The following is a 24,290-nucleotide window of genomic DNA, read 5'->3' as shown; positions in this document are numbered from 1 at the left end:
AGATTGCCATTAATGTTTCTTAGGTTAGCTTCATTGGCTAATTGAAGTTTATATCATGGTGATATGTATTTGCTTCTTTTTATATGTTTTTATTGGTATTTTTTCCAATTTAAACAAGTAGAGCAGTTGGAAGAATTTTACATTGAACACTTGTATATCTACTATCTAAATTCTATTAACATTTTAGTGTACCTTCTTTATTACATATCGTCCATCTATCCATCTCTCTACCCACTCATCAAACTATATTGTTTTGTTATGTATTTCAAAGTAAATTACAGAAACCAGTACTCTTTCTCCTAAATATTCAACATATATATCATTAGCTAGAGTTTAATATTTGTTTAGTTTTTCCTTTGATATAAAATTTACGTACAAAGAAATATACAAATCTGGAGTGTACATTTTCTGCACTTTGATAAATACGTATATTTTTGTAACCCAAATCCCTATTAAGATATAGAAAATTACCATCAACCCAGAGAGTTCCTTTGTGATACTTCCTGGTCAGTCTTGCTTCAATGGAATTTTTCTGAGAACTTGGGAACAGTTTTCTCAAAGAACACTAGTCAGAGGCTGTTTTTAACCAGAGTTTTCTCTTTGTCCTCCTGTTTATTAACCATGGTAACTTTTCCACCCTTTTCCTCACTTAGATGGATCCTTCTAGTGTTCCGTTGCTGGCCTGGCACTTTGTGGCAGTGCATAATTATGTGAATCCCATGCTTGCCTTCTGCAGAGGAGATGTCGTTCATTTTCTGTTGGTAAGTCCTAATATGCTAGGTTTGTTATAAGTCTCTCATAATTTTTTCCCCTGATTCACCAGTAATTTAATATTGTATCAATAAAAAAAAAATTACCCAGGCATGGTGGCACATGCCTGTAGTGCTGTAGTCCCAGCTACTTGGGAGGCTGAGTCAGGAGGAGGATCACTTGAGCCCAGAAGTTCAAGGCTGTAATAAGCTATGATCACATCACTGCACTCCAGCCAGGGCACTAGAGTGAGACCCTGTCTTTAAAAAAAAAAAAAAAAGAAATGTATTTTACTACCATAAGTCTTTAGAGAGAGAGTAACCTGTTTAATTTTTATTTAAGGCTTTAATTATTAACATGAAAAAAACCCAGTTACCCTTAACTCCATAACCTTTCATAGTTTATTTCTCAGTTTCATCTGCTTTGACTGACAGATAATTCATGGTTTATGTGTATGTATAAACATACGAATGTGAATGTGTATGTATTGGTTTACCTATCTACATAGATAACATGCATATTTATTAGATAGAGAGCAAGTGTAATTGAGTACCTACTGTTCTCTACACTGTGATGGGCACAAGAAGCAATTAGGGAAGGTATACACACGGCTTATAATATTGTTTGAAAAGCAAAACCAGTACATTTATTACTACTAGAGAGGATAGTTTAAGGATGGAACCATGTGATGAGAATTAAAAGTTGATATAAATTCAGAGTATGAAGAGATTAGGATGGACTAGAGAGGCTGGGGACAGCTTTGTGATGGATATACAGCCAATACCATGGGAGGGGGTAGGCGTATTGGGGGAATGAGGTGAACTGAAGTCACAGAGGTAAGAGTGTGCTTAAGTAATCTCTCTGCGGGTTTCCTAGCTCAGTGAAGTGAGTGCACTGCTGTCTACCTAGCTTCTCCAGCCAGAAATCTAGGAGTTGCCTTTTATTAATAATTACCTTTTTACCTTCATACGTGCTTCATCACCAAGTTCTGTTGACTCTACCTCCAAAGTCTCTTGACCTTCTCCCTTTTTGTCTCCTCCGTGGCTGTTTCCCTAGTCTAAACCGCTTAGGTTTCTAGACGGGACTCTGCAACAGCTTTCTGACTAGTCTCTGGCCTCAGTGCTTTACATGTGCTGTTGCGTCTGCCAAGAAAGCTCTGTGCTCTTTTCCACTGTGTCCTAGCTCATGGTTAAAATCACCTTACCTGATCTCCTGAACCAAGTCAGTGCCTCCTGCCACATACACGAAGGCCTGTGAAGGCCCTTCTCCTTTGATAACGTTCAGCACTTTTTAAGTTAGTCATCAAATGTTTTTTTTCCTGAGTAGACTGAAAGTCTAGAGACCAACTCTACTGTTATTCTAGCCACTAGGGCAGCTTTTATATAGTAGAGGCTTAAACAAATGTTTATAGAATTAATGACAGGGAGAAACCTATGGTGGAAAATAAAATTGAGTATTTGGGGTGGATCTAGATTAGGGGTTGAAAAACTATGGCCCATGGGCCAAATCTGGCCAGCCATCTGTTTCTGTAAATAAGTTTTACTGGAACCCAGTCATGCCCATTTGCTTATATATTATTTATGCTTTTTCATTACAGTGGTAGAGTTGAGTAGGTGTGACAGAGACTGTATGGTCTGCAGAGCCTAAAATATTTACTGTGTGGTGCTTTTCAGAAAAAGTTTGCTAACCCTTGATCTAGATTATATAATGATTGGCCTGGATTGGTAATGGGGAGCCATGCTAGGTAGTAAAGATGAGATTAAAGTGATATTTTAGGAAGATCAGTCTGTAACTAGCAAAAAGAATAGATTATAGAAGGTAGGGGGAAAATTGAAGGTTTTTCTCTTGTAATAAAGCAGGTTTGAGGTGTTTAGACAAGGTTGGTTGGTTGCAGTGAGAGTTAAGGGATAATACTTTGAGACAAAGACAAGGCTTCTCATTATATCATTTCTAGGGACTAAAGGACATGAACAAAACATCACATTTCTGAGTTTGCGTATTAGAATCAAGAAATATTCAAAGGGAGATTATTTGGGGAGAAGTTGATTATGGAAGATTTCAATGTGTTGAGTTGGAAGTAGAGGTGGGACTCTCAAGTGTGGTATCAGGGGATGTCCTACAAGCAGATGGCAGTCCAGGTCTGAAGTGCAAATGAGAATTCCAGGGTGGGGAAGGCAGTTGAAGCTCTGAAGATCAAAAGCTAGAGCATATATGACCTTGGTGGACACTCATGCAAGGGAGAGGAAAAAAGCAAAGCAGGAAAGGAGACACATAGGTAGGAGAGGAAATCAGACAGTATGGTGTCACACAGAGGACAAAGGAGGAAGGCTTCTGGGACAATATCAATTTTGGGGTGATACCATTGTAAGATCAAGAAAGATAAGGACCACTAAACATATCAAGAAGTGTTTCATTAGAAACTTTTCAGAGCACTGATTATCAGTATACTGGAGATAGAAGCTAGATTGTAGAGCCATGTTAAGGGTATTTTGATGAGCAACCTCATACCATCATAGTGTTTGGTTGTGAGAGAGAGTGTGGTTAAATATTATCTTTAAAAAGTAAATCAAGGAAAGAGTTTTTGAAATTTTTTTTATTTCAAAGTGGAGAAGAGAAAAACATGTTTGAGAGCAAAAGGAAAAGGGCTGTTAAGAAGGAGTGATTAAATATGCTATTAAGAAAGGGGTAACATTAAACAGTGATGGAGGGGAGTAGGATCTAGAGTATACAGTCACGCACTGCATAAAGACATTTTGGTCAATGATGGACCACATATACGGCAGTGTTCCCATAAGATTATACCTTATTTTTATTGTACCTTTTCTATGCGTAGATATGTTTAGATACACAAATACTTACCATTGTGTTACAGTTGCCTACAGTATTCAGTACCATAGCATGCTGTACAGGTGTGCAGCCTAGGAGCAAGAGACTATACCATACTAGGCATGTAGTAGGCTTTACCATCTAGGTTTGTGTAAGCACATTCTGTGATGTTTGTACAATGACAAAATTGCTAAGGACACATTTCTCAGAATGTGTCCCTGTTATTAAGTGATGCATAACTGTGTATAGGTGAAGTGATTTTTTTTCTAGAAGGACTTAGAAAATCTTAGAGGAATAGGTAATGTTGTCATTGATCTTTTCGGTTTGTGAAATACTGTTTCAACATATGCAATGTATAGAACAATTTGGTGCCATCTTATTTTCATTTTATAGACGAGGAAACTGAGAAGGAATAAGCAATTGCCCTTATTCACACAGCTATAATAGTGGAACTTAAACACATAGCTCTAGATGCCATGATCATTTTACCAGAGCATCCTTTCTTATGGGGGAAGTGATTTAGTGAAGATAGGACTATGTGAAGGGCCCTCATTAAGTGATCACACTTTTTTGATAAGGTGTCAGGTGACATCAGCACTGTAAGTGATGCAATTAGAAGGCGAAGAGGAATTGGGACTTAAAGGGAAAGGCATCTAGACCACTGCCATAGCGAGTATGTAGGAAAACCCAGGTTGAGTCAAATGTCATGAATTTCAGGAGATTAGGTTTATTTTGTGCTTTATCTTTCTTCAGTGTTCTATTATCTTGGTGCAGAAGTGGAGAAAGCAAATTATAAGGTTTATAGAGTGTATGTGTATACATATATAAATAAAATATTGACATGAAGTTCTTTTGGGAAATTTTGGGCTGTTTGAGCTATAGTGGTATAGTTCAGAAAAATCTAGTTTTGCCACTGTAGTGTTTTTTCTTTAATGAACTTGGACTTCATCACACCATGTCACCCATCCCATTTTATAGTTTAACTCTAGCTAAATGTAGTCATTGATGTGATAAAGTTAGGTTGTTCTGAATTATGAAGAAGTCAAAATTATATTAATACTGACAACTAAACCACTAGCCAGATAATGCCTTGGGTTTTGGTACAAATCATGGAGTGAATGATTTTTTTTTTCATTTGTACAATAGTTTCTTTAATTACCAATATTTTTGGCTTGTCCATACTGAATGAGAATTATGCTCTGCTCTAGGTGGAGTATAATTAAGTAGCTTAAAAACTCACTCAAACAATAAATGACATTTAGATTGTTTTTATTTCATCATCAGGTTAAGAGAGATGAATCTGGAGCAATACATGTTACAAAGCAAAAGCATCTTCACTTGTACTATGACCTCATCAACTTTACTGTGAGTATTATTCAAATTAAATATCCCCATTTATTTTATGTAATTGTTCTGAATTCAGGGTGTATTAAATCTACCAGGATTATTTTTATTGTACCTTTTCTATGTGTAGATACACAAATACTTACCATTGTGTCACAGTTGCCTACAGTATTCAGTACCAGAGCATGCTGTACAGGTGTATAGCCTTGGAGCAATAGACTATACCGTATTTGGTATGTAGTAGGCTTCACCATCTAGGTTTGTGTCATGAACCATGACCTTTAGGGTGATATAAAATATGGACAGAAGTGAAGTCCTGCTTGAATAAAATCTGAGTTTGGTGTGATGTCACATAATTACTGCCTTTCAGCCTTATGTCCTGAACTGTAGCAGGACCAGTAGTTTTCTTTAATGTCTTGATTAGCTCAAAAGAGAGTTTAGGTTCCAAAGAATTTAGGTGGTTGTCTTCCGGATCATTGCCCTGCTTTCTCTGTAAACACATTTTTGTATATCTGAGCTTGTCTTGTCTTGGTCCTTTGGTGTTGTTTGTGTAACCTCTTCTTTTCTTGTGGCTAAAAGCTTTGCAGAGTTCTCTCTCTACTAGTAGCATGTCAGTCCTGAGAAACTTCTTGGTTTTAAAAAAAGGGATTTCTTTTTGTATCAAATTTTATTATCTCTTTTTCAAATAGTATGTTAATTTTGAGAATAGTATAATAATTATACACTTCTGGCCTTTTGTCATTAACGCTTCTAGAACATCAGTATCTGTGAAACATTCTATATATGCATGAATATAGGCAACCCTAAATATAAGGCTGTTAACTAAAAAAAAAAAAAAAATTAACAAGGTTTATACTGTGGGAAAAGGAGAGCTTTATTTCTCATAAAGGGGTAGCAGCCTGTTGGGTGCCCATTCCAACAGATTGGGAAGCAGAGACAGGACCAGAAGCCAGGCACACATGCTTCAAAGAAGAGACAAAAGGGAATAGGATTTTATACTGAGCAGGGTAGTCAAATATACATATTTAACAAGCTACAGGAGGAGTCCTGAATATTTATGAAGGGAAATCATACACATGTAATTGTGCTTCCTCTCTCCCATCCCATCGTGGCTGGGAACTCAGTTTTTAGCTGTTTGTAGGGTCCCCTTGGCCGAGAGGGTTCCATTCAGTTAGTAGAGGGCTTAGGATTTTATTTTTAATTCATAGGCCGTGCCTCCTTTTTCCAGTAAAAAGACTAAAAGAGTTTTTTCTCGGCCGGGCGCGGTGGCTCACGCCTGTAATCCTAGCTCTCTGGGAGGCCGAGGTGGGCGGATCGTTTGAGCTCAGGAGTTCGAGACCAGCCTGAGCAAGAGCGAGACCCCATCTCTACTAAAAATAGAAAGAAATTATATGGACAGCTAAAAATATATACAGAAAAAAAAAAAAATTAGCCGGGCATGGTGGTGCATGCCTGTAGTCCCAGCTACTCGGGAGGCTGAGACAGGAGGATCGCTTGAGCCCAGGAGTTTGAGGTTGCTGTGAGCTAGGCTGACGCCACGGCACTCACTCTAGCCTGGGCAACAGAGTGAGACTCTGTCTCAAAAAAAAAAAAAAAAAAAAAAGAGTTTTTTCTCTAACTTGATAATACATAATTTTTCAGGATATTACTGAAATAGTCAGATCTTTTCTTTATAATACATGATTTGTTAATTTAGTTGCACATTGCCTTTTAAACTCACATATAGACTGATTTCGAAATAGTGCTTTTTTCCATGCACATTTCATGAAATAATTTTGTTCAGACTCTTACATCAGTGTCTTTGTCATCACCAGAACCCCCTGTTGAATCATCTAACACAGTTTTCCAGAATTTATCATCATCACTTCTGTTTAAGATGTTGGAGATACAGTACTTTTAAAATCTGTGTATGAATATGTCACTGGAAAATTTTTCCCCAACCACAAGTAGCCATTCTCCTAACAGTAGGACAGTTGGTGTTTTCATTTGTCCTGTGGCATAGCCATGATGTGACCATTAATTCCATTGTTTTGTAAATTACCTTTAAAAGTTTTGTTTACAATAATGTCAGGACTAGGCAGTTTTGAGGGTCTAATCTCAGGAATAATTACTAAACTTGTTAAGGTTCTTTGTCTCTCATTCTCTCTCTTTCTTTTAGCCAGGTGACCTTTGTAATCACCTAAAAACTAACACTGATTAAGGTGGATAAGGCTAAATTAATGTGTCTTTCCTAAATTTTGTTTTTCAAAATAAAGTAATCAAGAGAGCACCTTATGAGAACTCTTTGTAAAAGATTTGCACATCGAACTCCCTGTTTTCTGAGCAATATTTTGGAAGGTGGGGGAAACAAACCCTTCCCTTATAGTGGCCCTATACAGTGTTAATAGAGTATTATCTTTAGTATACGTTAAGAGAAAATTAATCCATTTCCAATTTTGTCATCTTTGATATGGCATTATGCAAATAATCTCTGATAACATGGAATAGGCGTATAAATAAACCAATGTGAATGTCAGAGAGAGAAAGTGTAGGCAAAGCACTTTGTTCTGACTACTTTTGAATACTAATTGAGCAGATTTTAAGATTTCATTTATTTCTTGGGGAAGGATTGAGATTTCTAAAAAAAATTTGAAAATAAGAAATCTGATTTTATACATAACCCAAGAAATTTGTCAAAATGACATCCTTGAGAAGATTTTTTAAACTATTAAGTTAATGTTACTGAAAGTTTGGTACTTGTCCCTGAGACAGCATCAGAAGAACAGGACAAGTGGTTTGAGGAAAAGGAAAGAGTTTTATTAAAGTAAAGTGGCTTAAAGTACCACTGTCCTGTCTATAAGCAGAAATATGGAGCTTTTAAAGGGAGTTTTCAGCTTCTGGCTACTGCTGTTTAACTGTAGCATCTCTGGTGAAGACAGTCTGTGAGCCATCTCCTGCGGTACAAGGAACAAAGGACACTCTCCTACCCCTCTGATAACTGGCCTCAGTCAGGAATGCAGATTTTAACTCCCAAAAAGTATGTGGGGGGTTTAAAAAGACAACTTGTAGTACATTTTGCCCCTTTTCAGGCCCTTACTTCTGTTACATTAGTACTTTTAAAATTATAATAGTACTTACCAAAGAAAATTTAGAAGATACAGAGAGACAGAAGGAGCAGAGAACTCTCTCAGAATTTTTAGGGAGCTTTTAAGGAAATATATTTTTAAGTAGCTTCTATTTTAAAATATATATTGCTCAATACTTTGACCAGCTAGGTTTATGAGGTTTAATTTGCCTTTTTTTTCATTAATATCATAAAATCTAGAAATGCAGTTTGTCACTATGCTAACATCATTTATGCCAATGTGGTTTTAAAAATTTTTTATAAAAACCAGTATATCCTATAATCTGTCTATTACAGGTCTTAGTCTTCTTTTATACTATGTAAGTGTCATTTTAACACCGTCAAAACTCAGTAGTATCTTGTACCTACTGTTCTCCAGGCTGTCACTGAGTAGTTCTTGCTGTGATTGTGTTGCCATGTAAGTTATTTAATGGATAAGGTCCTCGATGTAATTTAACTGAGTGGCAAAAGCTCTCTTGTCTGGAATTATGATGTGGGTTGGGCCTCACTTTTATTTTGTTGTGTGCTTGAATTGCAGTGGATAAACTCACGCACAATTGTGCTCTTAGACAGTGTAGAGAAGTTGCATGTGATTGATCGGCAAACTCAAGAGGAATTGGAAACGGTGGAAATCTCAGAAGTTCAGTTGGTCTATAATAGCAGCCATTTCAAATCACTAGCCACGGGAGGAAATGTTAGCCAGGCACTGGTAAGGGTAACCTGTTATCTTGATATATGCTTTGATAAACTTGATATTTTGTTGTGTGTTTTTTGGGTTTTTTTTAGGGGGGGGTGTTTGTTTAGAAATACGAATTCTGTGGAGTTATCTTTCTATCTTGAGGTTTTTCTTTAAAAGTAGGTTGAAGTAGGTGTGGATGTGTTTATAATTATTCAAGGGTGTGAGCTAAAGCAATAATTCCTATTAATTTCTATTCAGAAATGTGACTAATTTAATACCAAAGAGTTTTAACTTTTATAGTAAAATAATGAAGAGAAATGAAAAATTTATGAGAAAGAAATTATAAAATCAAAATATTTTACAAAGTTTAATCTGGTGGCAGTAAACCTGATAGATTTAAGGAATAAATAACTAGAGACATACAGCCTATGTATTAATATTTGGGTGATATGGTAAAGGCTTGAGCAGATATATACTGTGGGCTCTAATAGGCAAAGATGGCTTTGAGAGAAAGAAGATTCTTTAGGTATAGGTGGAATTCTATAGGAGAGATGAAATGTAAGAGCCTAGAGAGAAGGAAGACATAACAAGAGTTCCGAACTTACGTATTAATTTTATCATATTATAAGAAACTACAATAATGGCCTTAAACAATCTATACAGTTTATGAATTGTGATCTCATGTTTCCTAAACCACTCATCTTTAAGTAGGAAATTTAAAGTATTGTGAAACTTCCATGGATAATTTCTTGAAAAAAATAGTAATGATGATCATATTTAATGAGTGACTTATCAATAGAAAATATCCCAAATTCTGTAAAATAATTTAAAGAGGTTTATTCTGAACCGCATATATGTGACCACGTCCCAGAGAGCAACACCCAAGAAGCCTTGAGCAAGTAGTCTTGCTGTGGTTGGGTTCTAGTTTTGTTTTACACATTTCATGGAGATAGGAATTACATGTAAAATCATAAATCAATACATGGAAAGTGTACATTGGTCTGGCCCCAAAAGGCAGGACATCTCCAAGCAGGAAATTACAGGTTATAGGTGGGTTTAAAGATTCTTTAATTTGTAATTGGTTAAAGAGATAAAGCTTTGTCTAAAGACTTGGAATGTTAAGATAAGGAAGTCTGTTAATCAGAGACAAGCCCTTGGACATAAACTCTGATGCAAGTGATCGATTAAATAAATTGATGACCTGCAGGTGTGGTTTAAGCTTTGTCTTGCATAGCCTTAGGCCTGTTAATGAGTTACAAAGGATATCTCTAAAGAGGAAAGGGAGCATGAGGAGGCATGTCTGACCCTCCTTCTTGTGGCCAATAACTCAGCTTTAAGGTATTTCTAGGGTCCCTATGGCCAGGAGGGGGCCCATTCAGTTGGTTGGGAGGCTTAAGATTTTATTTTAGTTCACAGACTACAGCATGATGTGTAAGCTCTGCTCACATCTTCCTCATAGTCATAGTATAAAATATATATGAAAGGGTCTTCCAGCCCCCTGATTTTAAAAACAAGAATAAGAAATGGTAGTATAATAGAATTCACTAAAGTAATAATAATTACTGTCCCATACTTCGATATTTCCTTGTGTTTAAGTGGATATTAAAAATACTATCAGGGCTGGGCACAGTGGCTCATGCCTATAATCCTAGCACTTTGGGAGGCCTAGGAAGATCACTTGAGGCCGGGAGTTCAAGACCAGCCTGAGCACCATAATAAGACCCTGTCTCAACAAATAGAAAAATTAGCCTGGTATGGTATACACCTGTAGTCCCATCTGCTTGGGAGGCTGAGGCAAGAGGATCATTTGAGCCTAGGAGTTGGAGGTTGCAGTGAGCTATGATGACATCACTGTAGTCTAGTCCGGTCAACGCTCTCTCTCTCTCACTGTCTCTCAAAAAATAATATCTTAAACTTTGAACTTGTACTTTCAGTCAAGATGGAGTAATAGGGGCTTGGATTTATTCTCCTGTCTGAAATAACTACCTTCCCCCTCCCCCCCAAAAAAAAAGTCAGGGGAAAAAAAGAAATAGCAGCTCTGAAGACACTGGACATCAATAATGAAGGACAATAGTCTCTGACAAAATGGGGAACAAATGACTTGAGCTCTGTGATTGTCTTCACTTCCAGCCTTGAGTTTCTGGGCTGTGGCTCAGGGAGGAGGAGCCCAATTGGAGCCTGGAGGACTCCTTAAGAAGACAGAGCTGAGACTGTAGGAAGACAATGGTGGGAGGAGTTTGCAGGCAGAGTACTGGGAAAGAGAGCATTATCAATGAGTCCTGCTTGAGTATTCACAGACTATTGATGGGCAAATGCATGTAAGGAAGCTACCCAAGGATAGGGAAAGAGCCATTTTAAAGGTTTAGAGGGAATCATATTCAGTGCTCACACAGGGCTGAAAATGGTGCTTGTTACACCAGCCAGAATGAAAAGTAGTGGGGAATAATTGGGACTAGAGTAAATGGTGTGCTGGTCCCCACTAACAAATCTTCAAAACAAGACCAGAAAGGATCAAACTGTTTTCAAGTCACTTAAGTATCTCCCAGAACAAAGCACGAGAATATTAATAGGAACACAGAAGTCTATGCCAATAAATGCGACAACTTTAGATGAAATGGAAAAATTTCTTGGAAGACACATATTACCAAAGCTGACTCAAAAAAGACATAGAAAACTAAGTGGCCATACATCTATTAAAGAAATTAATTTTGTAATTAAAAATCCTTCTACAAAGAAGCTCCAGGCCCATAAGGCTTCAGTGGTATAACCTGTCAAACATTTAAAGAAGAAATAATACCAATTCTACACAAAAATCTTTTGGAAAATAGAGGAGAAAGGAGCACTTAACTCATTTTATAAGGCTAGCTTAACTCTGATAATAAAACCAAAGGCATTCTAATAAAGAACACTATAGACCAATGTCCTCATGAGCAGAGACAAAATCCTTAACAAAATATTAGCAAATAGAAACCAGCAGTATATAAAAAGAGTAATAAATCATGATCAAATGGTATTTATCCAAGGTATGCAAGGCTGGTTTAGCATTTGAAAATCAGTGTTATTTACCATGTTTGTAGATTTTTAAAAACCATAAGATTATCTTAGTAGAAGGAGAAAAAGCATTTCACAAAATTCAATATCCATTCCTGATAAAAACTCTGAGCAAACTAGAAATAGAAGGGAACTTCTTCGATCTGATGATAATCAAGGGCATCTACAAAAATTCTACAGTTAACATCATACTTAAAATGGCATTGCCAGAAAACCAAAACAAAACTCTCAATCTGATGAAGTGTCCTTTAGAGAAAATATAGAAGACAGGAACATGTTAAACAATTTCATGGGGATGCAGTCAGCAAAATTCAAGTAGTGGGAACCTATAGAATAAGTGTTCTAGCTTTTTTCAACAAATAAACTTTAAAGGAAATAAAAAATTGAGAGAGATGGAAGCAAAACCTATAGATTAAAAGAGACTTAAGAGTCGTATCAACCAGCTGCAGTACGTGGACCTTGATGGGATTTTGATTCAGACAAATGAAATGTATAGAAGCAAAACAAACAACAAAAACCTCAACAACATTTGACATTTATGAGACAATGTGAAATCCAAACACTGATTGGATATTTGATATTGAGGTCTGATTGTTAATTTTTAAAACTGTATTAATGGAATTGTGGTTATGTTAAAATGGACTCATTTTTTAAAATGTATACTGAATTTTTATAAATGAAATATTCAAAATTTGGGGTTCACTTCAGAATTGTACTGTGTTATAGGGGAATGGTAGAAATATAGATGAAACAAGATTGTTGATGAGTTGAGATTGATGAAGCTGGTTGATGGATACAATCAGGGATTTATTATTCTTTCTCCTTTTGTATACATTTTAAAATTCTCACAATAAAAAGTTAAGAAAAATTATTATAGCTATCAGTTATTGACCAAGTATATTTTGGGAGATTTATAAATATTAACATATTTAATTAGAGAAAAACTGTGTAAGGTTTTTCAAAGATGGGAAAACTACATGTCAGAGGTTTAAAATTTAATATCACACAAATATATGTAAGTGGCAGAGCCAAAATTTGCAACCCAGGTTTATCAGAGTTTCTTTTTTATTTTGCTGTAGTATGCTGACTCCTGTATACTATGCTGCTTTGTCTTCCCGTTTCCTCTTGTGTTTTATGTTGACATTTATTTCAGAGAACTTGGAGGTCCCATTTTCAATCAGCCCCATTCATTGACAGAAGCGATGACTCCCTGTCATCCAGCAAGGGACAGGATGCAATAGTTCCCTTTTAGATTTAGAAGTTGGCATGTTTCCTCCCTTTTCCACATTATTCTGAAAAAGAAAAAGGCTATTTATGTAAGCAGAGAATTACTTCTTAGACGTTGTCTTTTCTGTCACTTTTACTATTAAATTGACAATTGATCATTTTTTCCCCATTCACTTAGGGGATAAAACCATATTGACCTAAAATGTTGTCTTTATAGTTGACATTCTTTAAAACTTTGTGAGATTTCTAATGCATGTAATTTTTACCTTTTTTGTATTTTTTCTTTAACAGGCTTTGGTTGGAGAGAAGGCTTGTTATCAATCCATCAGTAGCTATGGTGGTCAGATCTTTTATTTGGGGACAAAAGTAAGCTCTTTCACTCTGTGACTTTGGTATTTGTGTGTATCAGGATAGTTGGGGCTGAAGGAGGTTGCTGGTAAAGAGGGCACTGCATTGCTGAGTGAATATTGATCAGCAATGATCCGAAACTTTTTGTGTTAAAGTAGTCATGATTTTTAGTTAATTAATTTTTTCTTTACTTTTAGACATATTTTTACTTTTGTTTAGGTGCTGACTAATAGGCAATGGGATGCTTATTTTCTTGATGTAGGGATGTACTTTCATAAGCTTCCTTCACATTTATATTTTCACAATCAGAGAGATACCTAATCATGGATATTTGTCATGTAATTAAGATGGCCATTATCTTATATCAGCCTACTGCATTGAGGCCTTTGACACAGAATCATTGGTATGGGAACTTTTTATATATCAAAATTGTTCCTGTGCTTTTTTTAAAAAAAAAATTTAATATGGAAAAACTTTTCTTCATTATTAAAATTCAAGCAAAATATTGCGAAGTCAGTACAGGGAAATGAGCTTTGGCCTTTTTTGTTCCTTGTCCATGGAATTAATTCCTTCTTGGACTGTAGACTTATTGACCTTCAAGTGTTTATTGGATTTACTCTTTAATGTGGGTCCTTCAAGACCTGAATTCTAAGATATACTTCTGCCTGTAGTATGAAATGCTTTTACTTAAAGAGATGTAAAATGAGATGTGGAACTGGAATGAATGTGTCTCCCAAACAAGTCTGTTAGAGATGATCAGTTTAATTTCCTTCTCTTTATTTTCTAGTCTGTTTATGTGATGATGCTGAGGAGCTGGAGAGAGGTGAGTTCAAAGTAATTTTATATGTTAGAACTATGAAATTGATAGCATCTTAACACTTCTATTTTGACTTTGCTGAACAAGATTTTTGGATTTGTGCTTCTTAATTTCAGAAGTGTAAATCAAAACCATTATAACTGTTAGGTACTTGATTTGCTAAAACTGTGTAAGTTAGAGTTAGGTTTTGCGACATGTATTAGAAAATTCAAAATAATAGTGGCTTAAACCAGATTTCTTTCTCTCATATAAAAGCAATCTGGAGGTAGGCAGTCTGTGGCTTGTATGGGAGCTCCATGAGCCTTCAAGAATGCTATCCTATTCTACCATCTTTGTGTTTGAATTCTAGTCTCCAGGTCATTTTTTAGTCCAGAATGGTTGCTAGAGCTCCAGCTGGTAAGTCCACATTCCAGGAAGGAGGAAAGAGAAAATAAAGGCAGGCCCTTACCTTTTAAGGTGACATCACAGAAATACCATACAACACTTCCATTTATCATTGGCCAGAGCTTAGTCACATTGCCCCAAGTGGCTCCAAGGGAGTCTTAGAAATGTCCTTCAGGGGATGTATTGCTGTATCAAATAAACTTGGGGTTTGTTACTAAGAAGGAGGGCCTGGATGTTGTGATAAATAACCAGCCATTTCTACTACAGTGACAATCCAGCTGTTTCCCTTTTTCATTTTTAGGCCCTGTGGCTCTCGATACTAGCCTATGCAGTCTTTGTACTATTCCAATCCTTTAAGAAATTATTTTTTTGGAAATAAGATATTCATATAGTTATTGAAGTAGTTTTAGCTATTAAGAACAGCTTCTGGAAAGATATTAGGTAGACTAGGAATTCTGACTGGTGATTGGTCAGAGGGGCCTGGTATCTTTCATTTATTCATTTTAGAGAGTGGATCATCTCCTGAAACAAGATTGTCTTACGGAAGCCTTGGCTCTTGCATGGTCTTTTCATGAAGGAAAAGCAAAAGCAGTTGTGGGTAAGTGGACAGAATACCAGTGTGGTAGACATTATTTTTCTGGAGCAGAGGGAATGAATAATACTAATCGCTCACAGAACACTTTTAACTGAGTGTTTAAGTATTTTATAAACAAGATGTTCATAAACCTAACGTACTTTCAGTAAAGAAGGTTGATGACAAATATAGGATATTAAAATTAAAATGTTACTTTTAAAATTCTTTCAAAAGGGAAATTTACTTTTAGAACAAACAGGAGGTACATTGATATGCTTTCTGGTGTGATAGATGTGAGGTGTTTCTATTATGGCATGTTATCCAACGTTTTGATAACTAAGATGTTTTAATTACATGTATTGTTAGCACATGTTATGAATAGGAGACACACAGTTTCACTCCCGAAGATGTGGACTACCTTGTTTTTAATGGATTTTGTTACTCTACAGGATTATCAGGAGATGCCAGCAAGCGAAAAGCTGTTGTTGCAGACCGGGTGAGTATTTTATTAATAATAGGCACTTTGCTAGGGTATAGTACAGATTTGCTTTTGGTAGTAGCTAATATCTTTGGGCATGAGTAGGTAAATGGCTACAATCAAGGAGAGAGTGTATAAAAAACAAGTCAGGTCATAATTTTCTGGTGTCATTGTAAATACTGTTTAAATTTCTTCTTAACCCTTTTTCTTTTTTCCCTTGCCCAGTCTCTTATGAAGATAATAAAGTAGTAAAATAGCTAAAAGATAGCAGAAAGGAGGAAGAAAACCTGGGGATCTGGATTATTTCTGAACCGAATTAATAGCCCATAAAAAGTTGACATTTGTTAGTTTTTATGAACTTATTATTAATAGTAATTATGAGAAATGCTATATGTGTCAATGTTTGTGTTGCCTGGAAGTAGCAGAGAGGGTTAATGTTTTAATGTTATTATTAATTAGCATTATATGATTGATGCTAATATTTAATATCATCCTTCTGTTCCTGGTCTGGACTTGAATTCATTGACTATGGAATTCCCTCCCTTGTGTTGTGTAAATGCATTGGTAAAAATTATATTCCAAATTAGCATATACATTTATAGAAGATTAGAGTGGAAATTGGTCACCCTTCAGACTCCGAATGATGTGCTCGTCCATGCTCTCCAGGGAAACTCCTACAGCAGAGGATTACTGAAGAGCTCAACTTTAATTTTTTATTTCCTAAGCAATATAGATACTACTAAGGTCCAGAACATGAGGGTTATTTCTTAGGAAAGATTAGCAAATTAGTATCAGCCCTGAGGCCGAAAGAAATTAGGCTAGGATTAAAAAAAAATTGGGATAATAAAGACACTAAATATTTAAATTATACTTTTAATATAACAAAGCCTGATTCTGTATTATTAAATATTTAGGAGGGCCACATATATTAAATATTGAAAAATTTTCGAGATATATTTGAATTTCTATGCAAGGCTATTTTCATTACAGATGGTAGAAATCCTATTCCATTATGCAGATCGAGCTCTGAAAAAGTGTCCAGACCAAGGAAAAATCCAGGTGATGGAGCAGCATTTTCAGGTACACCTTTGCTTGTGCCTCTAATAGACAATGCTATGAATAGCTCTAACACTGCTCTTTTATATTATTTGAGAATGTGACTTTCATGTTTTAGTTGAATGTTTTTTAGTATTCAAAACTTTGCTGTGGCCTGTGGAACATTCTAAATGATTAGATTTTGAAGTAATGGGTATACAGTCAACTGGAAACAGATAAGTAAAATGTTGTGGGGTGATAGTGCTTAGCCACATAGTACTGTGTGGAAGGAAAGGAGATATATATGAGGGTACATACCTGTAAATTGACACCGTATAGTGGCTGACACCTTGTTGATGACTAACATTTATGTTAACTAGGCTATTCAGAGAAGAGGTGTACTGCCAAGGTTTAAATTTAGTTCTCCTAGGAGCACCTGTGACTCAAGAATAGATCAGTTACAAAAAAAATATTCTCTAAAATATGCTAATGAAAGACCTTTAGTTTATCCTGGAACTTAATGAAAATGAAAGCTAAGGAATAATTTAAAGACCTGTATAGTATTTATTATGTGGATTTTACTATTTGCAGTGATCTTCAGTTATATTTGTTGCAAATCTCTGTTTTTCTTTCCCCATCCTTACTGCTCCCTCCTCTTTCCCTACCTCCCCCTTTTTTATTGCTGTATGGGCTACATGTGAAATTTTGTTACATGCATAGAATGTGTAAAGATCTATACAAATTTTAGGAATTTTTTTTCTATTTCTGTGAAAAATGATATTGGTATTTTGATAAGGAATGCATTGAATCTATATATTGCTTTGGATAGTATAATTTGATCATTTTAATGGTATTTCTTATGATCCATGAGCATGTGATGTCTTTCCATTTGTTTGTGTCCTCTTCAGTTTCTTACATTAGTGTTTTATAGTTTTCCTTGTAGAAGTCTTTTACCTCCCTGGTTAAGTTTATTCCAAAGTATTTTATTTTATTTGTTTATTTTGTAGCTATCATAAATGAAATTGCCTTCTTGAATTCTTTCTTGGCTATTTCGTTGTTGGTATATAGAAATGCTATAGATTTTTGTATGTTGATTTTGTATCCTACAACTTTACTGCATTTATTCATCAGGTCTAAGAGTTTCCTGATGGAATCTTTAGGTTTTTCTAGATATAATATTACATCAGCTGCAAAGAAGGACAATTTGACTTCTTCTTTTCCAATTTGGATGCCTTTTCTTTCTTTCTCTTGCCTGATTGCTCTGGCTTGGACTTCTGGTACAGTGTTGAATAGGAGTGGTAAAAGTGGGCATTCTTGTCTTGTTCCAGTTTTTAGAGAAAAGGCTTTCAGCTTTTTCCCATTTAATGTGATGTTGATTGTGGGCTTGTCATATATGGTCTTTATCATGTTGAGGTATATTCTTTCTATGGCCAGTTTGTTGAGAGTTTTTATCATGAAGGGATGTTGCATTTTATCATATGCTTTTTTGTGCCTATTGAAATAATCGTATGTTTTTATCTTTCATTCTGTTGATGTGATATATCACATTTATTGATTTATGTATGTTGAGTCATCCTTGTATCCCTTGGATAAATCCCACTTGATTATGGTCTGTTATCTTTTTGATATGCTGTTGGATTCAGTTTGTATTTTTATTGAGCATTTTTGGGTCTCTGTTCATCAGGGATATTGGCCTGTAGTTTTTTTTTGTTTGTTTTGTGTCCTTGTCTGGTTTTGGTATCAGGGTAATGCTGGCCTTATAGACTGAGTTAGAGAGAATCCCCTCCTCTTTGATTTTTTGGAATAGTTTGAGGAGAATTGGTGTTAATTCTTCTTCAAAGGTTTGGTAGAATTCAGCAGTGAGGCCGTCCGGTCCTGGGCTTTTCTTTGTTAGGAGACTTTTTATTACTGATTTAATCTCATCCTACTTTTAACAAATAGTTGAGTGGTCAGCAAACTTTTTCTGAAAAGAAACAGATGGTAAATTTTAGGCTTTGCAGGCCACAATGGTCTCTGTCACATTTTTTTCTTCTTCTTTTTGTTTCTTTGCTTTTTGAACAACCATTTAAAAATACAAAAACCATTCTTATCTGTGAACAATACAGAAACAAGCTTTAGGCAGGATTTAGCCCATTGGCTAAAGTGTGCATTGCCTGGTCTAACATGTACTAGACACTGGGCAATAGTGAGTAAAATATACATGGTCCTTACTGTCTTAAAGTTTGCAGTCTAATCAAAATAAATTTTTGCTTATATTAATAGAAATATTTAGAAGAAATCTAGGGATTTTGGATTCTGAAGAGCAAGTATAAGTCCTATATTTTCATATCTCTATTTTATGCTCATAACTTTGGAAGACAAGAATAAATATGGCAAGTAAGAGTTGAGTGGTATCAAAGGAGCATTTGGTTTCCTGGACTGTACTGTTTAATGCCACACTAGTGAGCTTCTGGTGGAGTCACTTTCATGACTCTGTTTGGCTAGAGGCTTATTAAGTTTATCAGTAGAGAAGGAAAAATAAGCCCAGATAAAATTATAAAAATAAATAACATAGGAAGAAAACATATGGCAGAAGGAAAGCATTTGGAAACAAAATGATTTGGGAACAATGCCTTGTATGTAAATATTTTTGTGTACTAAGGTAGTATAGATAGAAAAGAAAGCTTAATATTTTAACAAGAATATACCTATTAGCAAGAGGTGGTAGGGTAGTGTTTATGAAAGAACTCTGGCTATTGGAAGGTATATTTTATTGAAGGAAAAAAAGATAGCCAACACGGAAAGCTAGAAGGAGAAGTGCAGTGTGTGTGTGTGTGTGTGTGTGTGTGTGTGTAATATAGACACCACCATGTTGGGGGGGACATGTGGTTAGAGAACTTTCTTTCTAGGAGAAGATAGGAACAAAAGTGATGTTCTGATGGAGAAATACTAAAGAATCTCAGATGACAGGGACTATAGATGATGATTTCTGGTACAGATTATAAAACTTTAAAGAAACAAACAGTAGTAATGGTAGTAACCATCTAGATATCTATTAGAAGTCTCACTCTGATATCTGGTAAAATTTTTGATTTATCAATGATTTAGTCTCTTAGGAGGTAAAAGAAAGAATGGAGGGAACCATTATTCTGGACTTAATTTTTCACTCATGATTGGAGAAGATACTAATGATTGGCTAGATTCTTGAGAGAAAAATTATTACTTTAACAGTTAAAATAAGAATGAAAAATATATTGAACATGAATCCTGTATTTTAGAAAGCAAATATATCAGAAGAAAATATACACACAGTCTCACAGCTACAGGCGCCAAAAAAGAATGGGTTCACAAGGAATAGGAAATTTTAAAATTTTGACAAGATAACCATGAACAATTCAAGGAGAGAGTAACGTTGAGAGAAAGATCTGTTTGCAACTCAGAACATCTACAAATAGGGAGAGAGGCAAGTATCATGAACCTCTAAGACTGTCGGAAAGGAGAATGGTATGGTCCAGATTGTGCCTACTGAAATATGAAGGAGTACTAAGGAGGGATTTTTAAGAAAGATTCACTGAGCATATACTATATGCCAGGTACTATGTAAAGTGTATGACATTCAGTTTTATTCTCACGACAACCCCATGGAGTAAATATTGTTTTTATCCTCATTTTATTGGGGAGGAAATTTAGGCTTAGGGAGGTTAAGTGACATTTCAAGGTAATATTGCTGGTAAGTGTTGGAGCCAGGACTCAAATCCAGGTCTGTCTGATTTCAAAGCGCGGCTCTTAACTAATCAGTGTACTATTAGTGTACCTTGTTTTTAGAGCAAGCATAGGGAAAAGATGGGTGAGAACGGGTGAAGTTAATAAATGATCAAGAATGATAATTGCAGCAAGCATCTTAACTATTTAATGCTTACTGTGTGGCAGGGACTGTTACAAACCCTTTATACATATTAACTCATTTAATTCTTAAAACTCTATAAGGTAAATACTGTTGTTATTAACACAGAGAGGTTAAATAACTTTTTCCAGGTCACACAGTATTAAGTGATAGAGCTAGGATTTGAATTCAAGCGCTTGGGCTTTAAGGTTCACATCTGAACTGCTACACTATACCATAGAACAACACTTCTTATTTTACCTCCATTTTCATGAGCACAGAGAATGGTTTTAAAGTGGAAAAGTCCAGATAAATTAAAGAAAAAAGGTGAAGCCCATCATATGTAACATTAAGTTTCATTATGATTGTTCAAATCTCAAGACCCAGTGGGTTTATAACCCAGGGTGCTGTTGGAACAATCTGAGCCAACAAGAATAATTTGTAAGGAACTTTGGATCAATTTTCAAATGAGGCATTCTTGAGTATGTGTGTATGCTTAGGCAGGGGAGACACAGTTTATTCAGGAAGATAGTTTTCTTCTAGAAAAGGTGATCTTCAGCCCATCAGGATGAGTGAAAGGCATGTATGGTTATTTGTAATCTGTTGTTTTAAGTGTTTAATCATAAATATAATCATAAAATAATTATATAGGTTGACTCTTATAGTGTAATTTTTTAAAAGAAGAGTGGACTTAACTCTGCTGATAACCTCAGTGTGGTTTGTGAGCATTTTCTATAAGTTCACCTCAAAACAACCATGTTAAACTCATACAATTGCCTTTTTGAAGGGAAATGTGAGGATAATATATTCCTGGAATGCCTGTGACATAACATACTGATTTTATTAGCACATTTGTCTAACTTTTCCATTATCCTTGTGGCTGAAATATATTAGTAAATAGTAAATGGATTTACAAGTAGATGACTATCCCTACCCAAAGACTATTATTTAGTGGCTCAGTATTAATTACATTTTAGGACTCTTTCATACCCAAGATTTTATCATTGGTTTGGATGAGGATTTAGTAACTGGCTTGTCAAATTTAGAGATAACAGCAAGAATCAAGGTTCAAAATGATCTTGACAAGAAAGTGCGGTCAAAATCATCATAAGATGAAATTTAACAAGGATGAACATCAAGACTTAGATTCATTCAATTCAAATAGTTAAATTTTGTGAGTACTAGATTGGGAGGATCTAGCTGGACAGGATTTTAGTTGACCACAAACTTTAGTAGGAGTCAATAGTTTATTAAGGTTCAGATAAAGGAAAGTAACAGTACCTGTTGGAAATAAAACCTATAGGGCATTTTATGGGCTGTTGGCAAACTAAGCCACGTCCCACAACTGGGATGGTAGAAGGTTTTAAAAACAACAGTTCAACGCTTGAAGTTCTGACTCGGGGGGGTATGGGGGGTACGGGGCGGGGATGGGTGTATACCTACATGATGAGTGCAATGTGCACTGTCTAGGGAATGGACATACTTGAAGCTCAGACTCGGGGGGATGGGCAATATATATAACGTGAACTTTTGTACCCCCATAATAAGCTGAAATAAACAAAACAACAGTTCAAAAAACATACTGGTTGGTTTAATCTGAGGAGAAAGTAAGTGGAGACATGCCTACCTATAGATGGTGACGGACTGTCATATGGGATTTACTGTACTGCTGCAGAGAGGAGGCTAGTGTATAAGTGGGTAGAAATTAGGAGAAGGTGTATTTCTGCTTAAAATGACCTACTGATGGTGTTACAGCTCTTAGATTTATGCACCTCTTATTATTGAATATATTCAAATAAAAGGGAGGATGGGCAGGGACACAGACCAGTGGAACAGAACAGAAAATCTAAATATAAAACCATCCTCATATAGCCATCTAATCTTTGACAAAGCAGACAAAAACATACTCTGGGGAAAAGATTCCTTATTTAATAAATGGTGCTGGGAAAACTGGATATCCACATGTAGAAGACTAAAACAGGACACACAGCTCTCACCCCTCACAAAAATCAAATCACGGTGGTTAACAAACTTAAACCTTAGGTCAGAAACTATTAGAATTCTAGAAGAAAACGTAGGAAAGACTCTTACAGACATTGGCCTAGGCAAAGAATTTATGAAGAAGACCCCTAAGGCAATCACAGCAGCAACAAAAATAAATAAATGGGACCTGATCAAATTAAAAAGCTTCTGCACAGCCAAAGAAACAGTCACGAGAGTAAACAGACAACCTACAGAATGGGAAAAAATTTTCGCATACTACACATCAGATAAAGGACTGATAACAAGAATCTGTTTAGAACTCAGGAAAATCAGTAAGAAAAAATCGAACAACTCTATCAAAAAGTGGGCAAAGGACATGAATAGAAATTTTTCAAAAGAAGATATAAAAATGGCTAACAAACATATGAAAAAGTGTTCAACGTCTCTAATCATCAGGGAAATGCAAATCAAAACCACAATGAGCTATCACTTAACTCCAGTGAGAACGACCTTTATCAAAAAGTCCCAAAACTATACATGTTGGCGTGGGTGTGGAGAGACAGGTACACTCATACACTGCTGGTGGGACTGTAAACTAGTGCAGCCCCTGTGGAAAGCAATGTGGAGATACCTTAAACAGATTCAAGTAGACCTACCATTTGATCCAGCAATCCCATTACTGGGCATCTACCCAGAAGAACAAAAGTCATTCTATAAAAAGGACACCTGCACCCGAATGTTTATAGCAGCACAATTCACAATCGCAAAGATGTGGAAACAACCCAAATGCCCATCGATTCATGAATGGATTAGCAAAATGTGGTATATGTATACCATGGAATATTACTCAGCTATTAGAAATAATGGCGATATGGCATCTCTTTGGTTGTCCTGGAGAGAGCTGGAACCCATTCTATTAAGTGAAGTATCCCAAGAATGGAAAAATAAGCACCACATGTACTCACCAGCAAACTGGTTTCCCTGAGTGCACATTTGGGATTAACACCAATTGGGTATCGGACAGAGGTCGGGGCTGGGTGGAAGGGATGGGTGTATACCTACTTGATGAGTGCCATGCGCACTGCCTGGGGAATGGACACGATTGAAGTTCTGACTGGGGAGGATGGGGTGGGGAGAGGGGAGGAGTGCACACATACATGATGAGTGTGATGTGCACTGTCTAGGGAATGGACACAATTGAAGCTCAGACTCGGGGGGATGGGGAGGCATGGGCAATGTATATAGCCTGATCTTTTGTATCCCCTTAATGAGCTGAAAAACAAACAAACAAACAAACAAAAAAGGGAGGATGACCAACTGATCAGGAGTGTTTATAAAAGATTTCCTTTGCTGGGTAGGAAGATCTGAGACTCTGTATCAGTATGAAGAAATTATCCCTAGAAACATAGTGACCTTTAATCCTGTTAGTTGTAATTCCTGTTAAGACTGGTTTCCATCTCAATCAAAATACTGAGAATTTATATTTTACCAGCAGGTGGCACTCCTGGCCACTGCCTCAATTTTAATCTCTGCCTTTGATGAGGAGCCTCACTTTTTAAATAGCCTTACAGAATATGTAAGGCTATTCAGTATTTCTGCTTTCCTCCAGAGATCAATCAATATTTTGCCTTGTCTTAGTTATAGAAAATAACTTTTGGATCTTGTGATGTTTTTGATAGGCTATGGCTTTATTTATCTAAGAGAAGATTTAAACCTATAATTATAATTTATATGATAAATAGTAGATAAAAAGGAATTAAAGTATTCTCTGTCATTTACATCTTGAGACTTGCCTTTTCTTCTGGCTTTCCTTCATCTACATTTATATA

The 24,290-nt window shown here is 35.9% G+C and overlaps 1 protein-coding gene across 3 annotated transcripts in view; it reads left to right on the top strand.

Moving 5' to 3' along the window:
* The window catches only part of VPS8 (VPS8 subunit of CORVET complex), a 205,136-nt gene that overhangs the window by 28,808 nt on the left and 152,038 nt on the right, over nucleotides 1-24,290 (top strand). For all 3 annotated transcript variants that reach the window (XM_069472823.1, XM_069472821.1, XM_069472822.1), the window contains 8 exons: nucleotides 654-761; nucleotides 4,861-4,941; nucleotides 8,562-8,732; nucleotides 13,272-13,346; nucleotides 14,116-14,151; nucleotides 15,037-15,127; nucleotides 15,553-15,599; nucleotides 16,572-16,661. In XM_069472823.1, coding sequence (XP_069328924.1) covers nucleotides 654-761; nucleotides 4,861-4,941; nucleotides 8,562-8,732; nucleotides 13,272-13,346; nucleotides 14,116-14,151; nucleotides 15,037-15,127; nucleotides 15,553-15,599; nucleotides 16,572-16,661 — 699 coding nt within the window. The remainder of the gene's footprint in view (nucleotides 1-653; nucleotides 762-4,860; nucleotides 4,942-8,561; nucleotides 8,733-13,271; nucleotides 13,347-14,115; nucleotides 14,152-15,036; nucleotides 15,128-15,552; nucleotides 15,600-16,571; nucleotides 16,662-24,290) is intronic.

Source organism: Eulemur rufifrons, chromosome 7, assembly GCF_041146395.1.
Source record: "Eulemur rufifrons isolate Redbay chromosome 7, OSU_ERuf_1, whole genome shotgun sequence".
NCBI classification, from domain to species: domain Eukaryota; kingdom Metazoa; phylum Chordata; class Mammalia; order Primates; family Lemuridae; genus Eulemur; species Eulemur rufifrons.
The sequence above is the reverse complement of the archived record's forward strand: the minus strand, read 5'-3'. Positions and strand labels throughout refer to the sequence as shown.